We start from the raw sequence: 12806 nt of genomic DNA, 5'->3' as shown, positions 1-12806 counted from the left end.
AAGTTTCTCCTTATTTTACAAAACCTCAACAGTGCTCTGTGATAATGAAGCTAAAATTCATAAACTGCCTGGTTAAAAAGCAAGCAAACTACCTCCTCCAACAAAAGAACTTCAGACCCTTGACAGTAGCTTCTTTTTGATAATTTATGAAATGTGATGCCTAAACCATTTTATAACTTTAATAAAACATTGACAACATGTTGACCAGATCACAATGATGTATCTTCAAAGATCAGAGCTATTTATTAATATTCATGAATGATTACTCAATATATTTTTAATTCCATGTATCATATGATGCCAGGTACATTTTCTCCTACACCCTAGCTGCTGGGGTGTGCAGGGTTACTCCCTGTGGTCCTTGTTCCACATTGGCCTATCTTTGAGGAGAAGGAGTCCTGAGTTGGCTTAGAGATAAAAGAGTCTGCAGAGTAGGAGGCCTTGTGTCAAGCCAGGATAGAGTGTCTAATGGGAAGGGGAAAGGAACTGTACTCCGGCTCAGCCTGCTCTCTGCGGAGCTGCCATTTCTCTTCTGGATACTGGTTGTTGTTACTGGTTGTTGTTCCTTATAAGATCTCTTATAAATCTTCTTATGGATGGTGATCCCACCTGCAGAAGGCCATAGAGATTTCTAGAGGGATCCAGAGAGAGGCCCGACATAAGGGGTCTTAGGGTAGGGAGACCTCATTCTCTGGTTTCAGCACTGTTGGAAAGTGGACTGATCCTCATGTTAAGCTGAGGGGTTAGAGATGTCTTCTTGCTCCATGTGGTCTATGATGATGCTCTAGGAATCTGATCCAACTCCTAGGATGGCAAACGGACTTCATTCAGCTCATGTGCAAATTCTTACTGCTGAGTAATTGCTGTGTTAAGAAGGAAGATGCAGCCCATGTCTAGGCTGAGAGGGGAAAAGTTTCCATGGCTAGCGAGCCACTTGTTCTGGTTTTTATGTTTCTAGAGCCCTGCGTTTTATGTGGCTGAAGGACTGTTAAAAAAATATTCTCTATAGGGCTGGGGATTTAGCTCAGCGGCACAAGTGCCTGCGTGGCAAGCGTGAGGTCGTAAGTTTGATCTCTGGTACCTGCTCCCACTGCCAAAATAAAGAAAGAATTCTCTATGGTTAAAGTAGCTTGTCTAGTGGTACCAAGATCTCTAAGATCATTCTAAAGGTGGGTCTCAGTGCTGAGTAACACATTTCCAAATAATCAAAGTATGTGTCATTAACACAGATATTTGTATATTTATGTGCATGTGTGGTATATGCTTGCACACACATTTACACACACATGTATACCCACACACTTTTAGATGTTGATTTCTTATAACCAGCAGATTCTAAGGGTGCAGTAGACTTGCCTGTTGGAGAAGTTGCTTTGCTTTGGTGCCTCCTTTTATGGTGAAAAGAGCAAAGGGCTCTGGACCCGGGACCCCATGCACTGTGACTCTGTAAGTCTGCAAACATTTTCTTTCTTCTGTATTAAACATCTGTCAAAGAAGACCATATAATTTTTTACTTATAGGGTTCTAAGTAACATGATATAAGAGTGCTAGTACCTAGAAATATGGACAGGGACGTGTGAATGCAAGAGAGAACCTGTTTCTAACCAGTTGCACGCTAATATAGTAGGGGAGACAATGGCATCTTCCTCATTAGTCTGGTGAAGATATTTAGCAACACACCAAAATAATAGTTTATTTTAAAACACAATATCTCTTTTCCCATAAAAATTAGGGACTGGAAACTTTTTGAAATGCATATTAGTCCTTATTTGTGAACTGAGCTATTCTAAAGTATCTGTTGAGTTCTATCTCCTTCAGGGGACTGGGATAGAGTTTTGGATAGAAGGTGAAAATTGTCCTGCCCTTACAGAGCTCACCATTCAGCACACAAATAATCCATAATACAAGCAGCATTGTATGTCAGCTGGGATGATATGGGAAGCTGTGTAATTTCCTTCCAAATATGAAATCATTTATGGAGGGCTTACAATGAGTCGAATATTATGCCTTGCCCTGGAGAATTAGGGAAAATACAACATTAGCCTTGCCCTCAAGGTCTCCCAATGAGACAGCTAGAAGGGTAAGTTGACAATTGTAAGAAGCATGGTAAATTCCTTGGAAATCCAGAGGAAAGGACATGCTTTCAGTTTGAGGGAAATATGAGAGGGTTTTTTTTCTTTTTTCTTTTTTTTCCGAGACAGGATCTTGCTATGTAGTTCAGGCTGGTCTCAAACTCACGATGATCCTCCTGCCTCAGCCTTCCTAGTGTTGGGATAATAGGCACATGTGCCACCATGCCTGGCAAGAGAGATCTTTTTTGGGGGGTGTGTAACTGGGAATCAAACTCAGGACCTCATGCTTGCCAGGCAGGTGCTGTGGTGCTGAGCTATGTCCCCATAAGGGAGGTTTCTTGAAAGTGGTATCATCTAACTAAATCTTGAAGGACTTAGTGTGATGTAGCAGATGAAGGAGACAAAAGAATATCAACTTGATTCTGCACGTGTGCTAAGATCAGAGGCAGCCTAAGGCAGAACATTCCGAGAACCTTAGTGAGGCCAGTGGCTTATAAGTTGAAGGCCAAGGTTGCAGGCAAAGCAGAATTATGTGGATCTTTGTCTAACTGGCTAACATTTAGACCAAAATCGGTAAAATGGCAACCTCAGGGCTGAAGTGTTTTAGCATAGATGGTTTTTATTTTAAAACCTTGAATAGCGAAAAGAGGTTCCTCATTTTACTATATTTACACTATTTAACCAGTCTTTAAGATGTAAAAAGTTGCTAACATTTATAAAAACTTAGATGTTCTGATTCTCTTGAAAAAACAAAAAATCTGGTAACATCACATGGCAATAAGAGCTGGAGGTAACAGCAGAGCAGCAGCTACCCCTCTAAATGCCACAAGAGCTATCTGCTTTCCTGGAATCTCTGTCTTCCCAATTACATGCATGTACATCATGCCTTTGTCTCACTCTCACTCAGACACTGGGCCCTATCAGTCCCAAAGCAATGGAAGACCAAAGGAGGGTTTCTAATGAGAAATGACATGATCACATTTAGGTTTTAAACGGATCTGTCCAGAAGGCCATCAGGGAAGACAGACAAAAGATGACAAGTCCAGAGAAAACAGACCAATTAGGAATTAGGTAAGAGTGAATGAGGGCTAAGTAGAAAGGATGGACAGAGACAAATAGATTTGAAAGACACGAATGGGCCAGAACTGTCAAGTCTTAATTGGAGGAAGGGAGAAGTCTAGGATGATGTCCAGTTATCAACAAGAGTGATGCCCTCCATGATCAAACAATGCAGTCACCATGCCTGGGAACCTCAAGGAGAGAATGGTGTGATATAATAAAAAATAAATATTTGGTCCTGTTTCTGGCTCCTGGCATACATCTCCTAGAACCCTTGGAATCTATTGAGTGATAAAAGTATTAACTAGCCTTGCTTTCTTCTGACTTTCTCTTCCCCTCACCAGTCAACTGCTTGGGATGATGGAGAGGGCATGGTTAGGACAGTGGAACTATGAGCACCATTGCAGACCTCAGGGAGCGAGAGGGCTGGAGACTGAGCAGCAGCTTACCTATAGTAAACCTACCTAATGAAACCTTGGGAAAGCCCTAAATGACGGGGTTCTGGGACCTCTGAGTTGGTGAACAGGCAGAGTTCTGGGAGGGTGTCCTAGACAGGCATGGATGCTCCTCCCCTACCTTGTCTTACACATTCTAATTTGGCTGTTCCTGAACTGAACATTTTCTAGTAACTGATAATAATACAGTGCTTTCTGGAATTCTCTGTCATTCTAGTATATTACTAAACCGAGGGCATTGTGGAAACCTGCTGAATTTATAACTCATCAGTCCGAAGTCCTGGTGACAATCTGGGAGTTGCGATTAGACCCTGTAGCAGGGTTAATCTTGTGAGAGGTAACACTAACTCCAGGTGACTAGAAGCAGAAATAAACTGAAAGCGTCTCATTCCTGCTGTGTTAGCAGGGAACGCTGGCCCTGTTTGTGAAGTCTGCACCACGGGGAGGCTAGCTGTCCTCCCCCTTGATCAGTGTTGTGCTCTCGGCCTGTGGCACACTGGAATGCCCTGGGAATCCTTCAAAAGGTGCATGCCAGGCGGCCTTTCTTGGTGTGGAACATGCTCTGATCATGTTTAGAGCTCCCGAGGTGATATCAGTGTGCAAGCAAAGTTGCTGTGGAGTGATAAAAGAAAAAGGAGGAAAACCCAAGAAAACAAGGTCAGGAACAGAGAGAAGCATCTCACTTGTGAGGGCAAGCGGAGGCCAGAGAAGAAAGCAAGGCTCGCCAGAGATGGTGGGTGCTGTCCAAACCAGCGCCACTGTAAGCATAGAAGAAGCTTTTCTACAGTTTGATAGACTCTGTCAAATTATAAGATTAGTTAGATGACTAAACATGTAAAAATGGAAATCACTGGACATGTTTTCAAATTTTTTTGGCAACGGGGATCAAACTCAGGACTTTGCACTTGCTAGATCCTCAGCATAAATTTAATTTTAAGGAAGAGATATAATGGAATTAGCCAGTTAACTAAAACAGTACTTCTTTGTTTTTTGGTTTTTTTTTTTTTTTTTTTTGTCTTTTTAGCGGTACCGGGGATCGAACTCAGACTGCCTACTTGCAAGGCAGGCGCTTATGCCGCTGAGCTAAATCCTCAGCCCCAAAACAGTACTTCTTTAAAAAATGTGTTTTGTCCACCTCAGCATTAGCTTCTACTCACTCCTGCTATTCACCTTGTATTAGTTGGGTGAATTCTGATTCAGAAGTTCTCAAAATTCAAGGTCATTGATATTATGTGGGAAGCTAATGAGTTATACATGTAAAGTGCTTGCTAAGTTTCAACTGCCTGCTATTATTGTCACTGTTACTTAATAACGCTCACTGTCCACTTTGCTGTACCATAAGAAAGCCCACATCTGTCATGGAAGTCCCTGCACATGTGCTGAGAAAAACAGAATTTAATTACCAAAGAGGCTGGCATGGTAGTGACAGAGGAATTTTCTTCCATTCTTCTGCTGTTTATGAATAAACTAGAGATTTCCAAGACTTCATTGTGAAGGTTTCGCAGTTGAAGATGCCGATACCCTGGAGTAATGAAGAATTGGGAAATGCCTGTTAGCCATTTTCTGCACAGTTCTGCAGAGAAGATACTCCCTGGAGGTCGATGGGTGACAGGTAGAAATACTGCCTCAAGATAGGCTGTGAGTGGCAATGGGCATATGAACAGCAGGCATCGTATCACTGGGAGTGGTACTCCCGGGCATGGTTTTGGGCCAGCCAGTGAGACTCAAATGGAAAAACAAAAACACCCTCAAAAAATAGCAGGAAAATGTGATCATTTTAATGCCAAGACATTTACTGTCTCTGTTTTAGTAGGGGCTAATGTTCCATCCTAGAGCAGCTTTAATGATAAACTATTCCACTAATAGAGGATTGGTTTAAACAAGGCATGGCCCGAATGTGTCAGTATAAAATGGAATATACAGCCAGTAAAATGTTAATGTAAAGGTTGGGTGTGAAGTGCAGTGGCAGAGTGCATGCCTAGCACGTGCAAGGGGCTGGGCTTGATTCTTACCACCAGGAAAACAAACAAACAAACAAACAAGTGGTAATGCCACTTAATATGTTTAATATGAAAAGTTGCTCACTATATAAATTACAAAATGAAAATCATTAAATTGTAAAATTAGTGGTAGGCCTATTTGTTAAAAACATATGTTGGGGCTGGGGATCTAGCTCAGCGGCATAAGCGCCTGCCTTGCAAGCAGGCAGTTGTGAGTTCGATCCCTGGTACCGATAAAAAGGAAAAAGACAAAAAACAAAACAAAAAAACAAACAAACAAACAAAAAACCCAAACAAAAACATATGTTAATGCTCATGTGCTATTTACATGGCAGAAAAAGCCTGCAAAGACATACACTTAAAGTGATTAGAGTGGTGAGACAGAAAAATGGACAACTTTTTTTTTTTGAGACAGTCTTGCTACAAAAGTTCAGTTCAGGCCAAACTCACAATTTTCCTACCTCTATTCCTGAGTGCTGGGTTTATTTACAAATGTGTGTTACTGCACCAAGTAAGAAGATAATTTTTAGAAAACTGTTTTTGTTCTGTATTTTCTCATGTTTCTATAATAACAGTTACAGGCTTATAGGCTGAAACTTATTAAGGTTCACCTCCCATGTGCTGTTCATATGTTGATACTCTTAACACCCAGTATCTCAGAAGGTGACTGTAGTTGGACTGTGTAGGCTCCTTAATAAGGTGATTAAGTTAAAATGAGGTTACTGGGGTGGGAAGACCCTAATCCAATGTGACTGGTACCCTTATAGAAGCAGGAAATTGTGACACAGAGGCCCCAGATGTGTTCACTGTGAGGAGGCCACACCAAGAAGAGAAACTTCTCAAGACAGCAGACCTGCTGACCCTGTGATTGTGCTCTTCTAGTCTTCAGAACCATGAGAAAATATAATGCTCCTGTGGGATTCTGTCACAAAACCCCCAGCAAATAAACGGAATGACCAGGAGCTGCTTGTGCAGTAAAGAAGAGAAATAGGAAAGGAACAAAAAGCAGGACGCTGCTGGGCATTTTGGCATACTCCTGTAATCCCATCCCTGAGGGAGGCAAAAGCCGAAGGGTTAAGAGTTCAAGTCCTGCCTGGGCACTTTAAGACTGGGCCTCAAAATAAAACAAATGGGGCTGGGAATATGACTCAGTGCTACAGTGCACCAGGGTTCCATCCTGTGTACTGCCACCCCCCAAAAAACACAAAAACAAAATAAAACAAACAAACAAAAAACAGGAAAGCAACATGTTTGTGGACCTGTCAGACGGTGACAGTTTAAGTGTGACTACAGGTGGAGAGATATACATTTAGAGCTTTAGTACTCAGGGTAGCCAGCATAGTCAGCACCCTTAAGCACCTGTTAGAAAGGCAGAATCTCAAGCCCTGCCACAGATCTGTTTGTTATTATCAAGAGCTCAGGCAAATGTGCATCAAAGTTTGAAAACAATGCATAAGTCAGGTTCAAGAAGTCAGACATCCCTGGAGTGCCATGCAAGCCAAGAGTGCTCACTTTTGTTTAGAATTTTCTAAACCACTGCTCTCCACCTGACACCCACCCCTGGCTTCCAGTCCTGGAGTGTCTGCCAGGCACTGCCCCTAGCCATGGCTCACTTTTGCCACTGCCACAACCAGCTCTCCCTTCCTTTGTGTGATTTTCTTTCTTTAGTCCCTCTGTTGAAAATGCCAGGGGTGCTGTGGGCGTGACTTGGGAATTTCACTCTACCTCGTTTTAAAGCCTTGAGTGGAATGATTCTCTGAGCAGTTACTGCTGAGCTGTTGTTTTCCACAACTGCAAACCGAATAAATACAAGATCTTCAAAGTGAACCCGGAACAGAAACTGTTCATTCCACATGGGATTCAGAGTGTTTCGGTGGATAGGCTTTGTGCGGAAGTGGCAGCTGTCCAGGGACATGCCCAGCACGTCCACTTCAATGCATGGGCTTCCTGTGCTGTTACCAGGGCACACATTTTGGCCAGAGACAATCTGAAGGGGAAAAAGGGATCAAAGTCATGGAAAACGAAAAAGAAGCAAAGTCGACCTCTGCGCTTCACGACTTGATCTGCAGAAAACAAAACAAAACACTGGAATAGACAGATAAATGATTCATGAAAGTGTTAAAAAAATAAAGTGATGGTAATTGTGATTGTAATTGTAATTGTGTAACTGTATTGCTGGAATCAAGTGAAAAGCCTGTGTTTTCAGCAGCATGTATTTTACAAGAACTTTTCAACTGTCAAAATTTCAAGTATGTTCAAAACCAAGCAATTAAGATGAAATTAAATTTCTCATGGAAATTGTGATTTTTTTTCTTTTTTTTCTTTTTTTGTCTTTTTCGGTACCAGGGATCGAACTCACGACTGCCTGCTTGCAAGGCAGGTGCTTATGCCGCTGAGCTAAATCCCCAGCCCCTGGAAATTGAAAGAAAAAAATCTTATGTCATGTAACCATGAGTTGTTATTGATACTCCGTTTAAAATGTTGGTAGGAGTATATTATACAATTTCAAAATACTCTGCCTTGAATAGTTTTACAGCAAGTCACAGGTTGTTGTTAAAATTCATAATTAATTCATAACCTTCTGCAAATGCATACAATTATACTCAACTCTAACTAACATGGTCCTATCTTAGGGAAAGAGAAAAAAACCAGTTTGGATGGTTAGAAAACCTATGAATGGGTTATCCCAGGAATTTGGGGTGTCATGAGATTTCCTTCAGAAAGACAAGACAGGGGGATGAGATTTAAGATGGAGAGAAGTGCTGACCTTATTTCTGTCTCTTTCTATTATGCACCCGGATGTTTTTCTCTGTTAGCTAAGAGGAAGGGGAAGAACGGGGAAACAGAGAAGAGCTACCAGGCTTTTGTGGTAGGGGAGGGTGCGTGGGGATTCCACAGTGAGGTGCTGCCGTGCTAAAAGGAAAAGGAAACGCCAGGGATGATAGCGCTGAATTAAAAGCAGAAAAGGTGCCTTGCTGCATGGTATATTTGCCCGTTTGATCTTAGAACTCGGTGGAGCTTAAGATGAGTCTATCTAAGGAGCCGCTCAGTTTTTACGAAGGGTACTTATGGTTACAACCCTATGGGTTCTGGGGGACACAGTGACCATCGTTAGTTTATTAGTGGAAGGGGCGATCTCGAAGGGCTACGACTGGGCTTGACAGACACAGTGCCTTGAAGGGCTATGACTGGGATGGCAGCACACGAACCACAGGTGCTACTTTCTGTGAGACAATGAAATTATTGTGGGAACTGCACCTGCATAGCCTAGGACACAACAGCTTTTTAATACCTCAGCACATTGTGACTGTAGGGGCTCTACTCACAGTTAGAGAATAGACAGCAGGCTCCAGGTTGTCCAGATCTCTTTCCAGTGGAGAAAACTTCTGATACATAGGACAGTTCTTATCCCACAGAACTGGTGGCTTCAGAACATAACCACAGCCACCATTTGCCTCAAACATTGCAGCATTTAAATGTAAAGGGAGATCTGTAAAACAAAGAAATCCAACACTGCTTGTTACTGTGTTGCTTAACTGTCATATTTTTTTCTTTAAAGTTGAAAAGAACTATGTATCTCTTTTCCAGAAGCTCAAGCATGAAGAAGAGAAAATCAGCCACTTGTTCCCTGGACAAATGAATGAATGCCTATGTGCCAGGTTGTGTTAGGCACCAGACATACCACAGGTAATAAGAGAAACAATCCCTGTGCTCTCACAGAACATATCATCTACAGAAATGCCTGGTGTTCTTGCTGTCTGACCCAGCAAGTATAAGTTTACAATGTCCGTCTGAAACTTCTTATAAAATATCTCATTTTATGCTGAATTTTGGAATAGTGTTATTTTCTTAACTCCACACACTACATCAAGCAGGCAAGTATAGGGCCAATTCTTGCCTTTAAAGCAATGGTAAAATCTTAACTATACAGGACAGAATAGCCAGAAAACCAGCTTTTCCTTGAAATCTCAATTTCAATCCATAAATTACTTTTAACTCTTTTTCTAAGGCAGTTAAATATGAAAAAAATCATCATCACATATGATTCACATCATGTCCACAATCCCCTCAATCATAAATTTTAGGACTTCTCAACAAAGGTTTTGAGTCTTTTGTGGTCAAATTTTCTTTGGCACAGTTATTTGATGAATGGCTGGATTCCTGCACTGTTTCTGGACTTTTCCACACTTATATGTTTATCTGATGGCTCAAGTCTGCATAAAAGTCACCCAAATGAGCCAAAGGTTTATGAGACACACTGACACGTGTTCCCTCTGATAGATTCCTCCCATGTGCAGAATGAACTTTGCTACACGGACCAACAACAAGGAAAATTGTGGTAAGTGTCTTGGCACAAGAAAAGGCTGGCTCCTATTCTCATGTCTTATGTGTAAATTGCTTCCGTAGTACAGCCTGACTAGGATTGTGTGCAGAACTCTTGGGGCAAGGTGTCTCGGATATATGAGAGTTCTGTGGGCCCCAACCTCCTTTTCTGTCAGATATGTGCACGGCACCCCCTACAGTCTGATGGGACTGGCTCAGTAAGGCTGTTTCCTGTCATCTACAAGTTCAGAGAATTACTTGCCTGGCCATTCTAACAAAGAAAGGCAGACAAGTTAAAAAAGGTGAAATGAATTGGTTCACATGGGTGAGTAAGTATGAAATGGCCATACATAGGTGGAGGATCCCTAATCTGAAAATCTGAAGTGCTCCAAAATACAAAAGTTTTGAGTGCTGACATGATATCACAGATGGGAAATTTCATGCTTGACCTCATATGATGGGCTGCGGTCACAAGAGATGAACAGTAAAAATATATAAAACTATGTATATTAGGTGTGTGAAACAAATTCTGTAAAGATTTGGATCACATCCTTAAGATATCTCACTACACATATGCAAATACTCCAAAATTTAAAAAAATCTGGATCCAAACACTTCTATTTCCAAGCCTTTGGATAAGGTATACTCAACTGTACTCCTAACAGAGCAACAGTGATCCTCTAGGTTTAAAGCCTGATCTCACCTGCACTGTGGCTATTTAACTGCTTTTCCAAAACTTGAAGGTACTTTTCTTAACTAAGACTTCACTTGGTGACCCAAGATCTAAAAAAATGGAATTGCTTAGTTTGAAACAAGACTCGGACTCCAAATCTGGCTCTTTCACTGTTTCCTGGGAGTGGTCCAGAACTTCATCTGGTACTATAGATTGAAAACTCCTGTTCTAACCAGGTGAAAAAATGTGCAGGAATCAGTGTAGAACAAGAAACTATTGCCTTTTAGGTCATACATTCACTTAAAAATCTTGTAACACTATTCCCATTACATTGCTCTAAAGCCTTATAATGTCTGCATTCATTAGTTGGAATGGTTTTATCCTAGTTTGTTTGATTTTATTATCTGTGATAGTATAAACAGCTATTTTAAAGAAAAGAAGACATTAGAATAGCCAGAGCTGATTTAGTATTATCTTACTCTGAAGTCCTACTATGCTTTTATTTTTCTGTTGTCTTTGGTTCTATCCTGTTATATCTTATTGCACATTATTATGTGTGATAGTATAAACAAATTTTCTATGGAAAATGAGATTAATATAGTAGCCATTGTTCATTCTCTGCTGTTTGGTTCTGAAAACCCTGTAATGCTTTCATTCTCTTGAATGGTTTTATATTGTTTTGTTATGCTTGATACTATTGTACATGAAGCTATGCTTAACTATTTCAAAGAAAGAGACTGTGGTAGTTACTGTTAATTATGGGTTGTCTTGTGGTGACCCATCATAAAAAGCAAAGTGTTCACTAAAACATGATAAATCCTTTTTTTGAAAGAGGTTTTCTTCTGATGGGGGTTGCCTATTTATAAAGTTTCAGGTCCTATGGAAGAGGTAGCAATTATTCTGCCCTAATGGAAAGAACTCAGAGGGACTGTTGTCAGCAATAACCAGGTTTTTACATACCAGCCTGGATCAGTTTCCACAGCTGAGAACTGATTTTATTGAATGTGGACATATCTATCCTAAGCTGGTTCCATATCACTTCTGATCTTCTTGGAGTTAACAGAAAGTTTGCAGAGGAATGGCCTAGCTATGACCACAGCCAACCATTTGGGCATCAAGGTCCTCTGACAACCCAGGAAATAGGAGGGCAGACGATCTCTGGCCCATACCAGGAGTCTAGAGGCACAATAGGAGGCATCATGAAAAACCAAAGCGCTCCTAACCTAGGAACTGTTTTAAACGCTTTAACAAAGTGTTTTCAATGTTTTTACTTCCCTCTCTATTTGGCTTTGTGATGCACAAAACAGAAGAGCTCTGAACCAAAAATCAAGAAACACAGGTTCAGAGTGCAGTGGGACTGACAGGGATCAGCAGCTTCAGCTCACAGCAGCATGCATTTACTGAGCACCTGCTGCATGCCAGGTACTGCACCAAACCCTAACCCTGGTTTATAAAAATGACTGTTTTTACAGATGGCCATCCTGATGCTGTATGCAAGGGAAGAAGTTTCATCAAGCTACATTAACAAGAGGTTACATGATAACACTCTTCCCTGAGTTGGAAAACTGCGTAAGAGCTTGAGGATGACTCACACGACAGAGACATCTATCTCTGGCCTGATTCTGAGAGGTGTAAGGCCTTCAGGGGTGACTGGAGGGGCAGTTGCACTTCGGCATGGCTGCCAAACCGGGGGTGACCCAAGGAGTGGTGACTTGGTGTGTCTCTTCAGCCTGTGGTATCAGTGGAGCCAGCGTGTCTGCGCCAGCCTCGGCACTTCAGGAGAAAAGGCACATCCAAAACCAAATGCACTTCCATCTCCTCAAGAAAACTATCTTTGTAGCTATTTCAGTATACTTAAAATATTTCAGTATCATAATAAACAAGAGCACCAGTGGACACAGAGCTACAGACCAGGTCAGGGGTGTGAACCCACAAGCCACACAATGGAGATTTTAAAAAAAGGGAAATAAAATTTTTACAACTTTGAAAATATTCCACCATTATTTCCATTTGTGGGTCCAAATCATATGTTTTTGTAACTCATCAAATGCACTTGTGGATACTTGTTGAATGCTTTGTATGTGCCAGGTGCTATGCTAAGTATCACCTGCATCACCTTAGGTATCTCCCATGGAAAGAAGTAAATATAGTAGGGGCAAGAAAAACATGACTGATATCTTTGTGTCTTCGGGATCTGCCCCAAGTGGGTAGCAGTGGCAGATGT

At 41.4% G+C, this 12806-nt stretch overlaps 1 protein-coding gene across 10 annotated transcripts in view; it reads right to left on the bottom strand.

The window, feature by feature from the left end:
- Plce1 (phospholipase C epsilon 1) overlaps window positions 1–12806 on the bottom strand; it is a 349441-nt gene that overhangs the window by 15500 nt on the left and 321135 nt on the right. For all 10 annotated transcript variants that reach the window (XM_063239388.1, XM_063239384.1, XM_063239383.1 and 7 more), the window contains 4 exons: window positions 8913–9076; window positions 7312–7573; window positions 4990–5108; window positions 1357–1485 (listed from right to left, as the gene is read on the bottom strand). In XM_063239388.1, coding sequence (XP_063095458.1) covers window positions 1357–1485; window positions 4990–5108; window positions 7312–7573; window positions 8913–9076 — 674 coding nt within the window. The remainder of the gene's footprint in view (window positions 1–1356; window positions 1486–4989; window positions 5109–7311; window positions 7574–8912; window positions 9077–12806) is intronic.

This window comes from Cavia porcellus, unplaced genomic scaffold (genome assembly GCF_034190915.1).
Source record: "Cavia porcellus strain 051 isolate PalLab524CR breed Dunkin Hartley unplaced genomic scaffold, mCavPor4.1 scaffold_28, whole genome shotgun sequence".
NCBI lineage: Eukaryota > Metazoa > Chordata > Mammalia > Rodentia > Caviidae > Cavia > Cavia porcellus.
The sequence above is the reverse complement of the archived record's forward strand: the minus strand, read 5'-3'. Positions and strand labels throughout refer to the sequence as shown.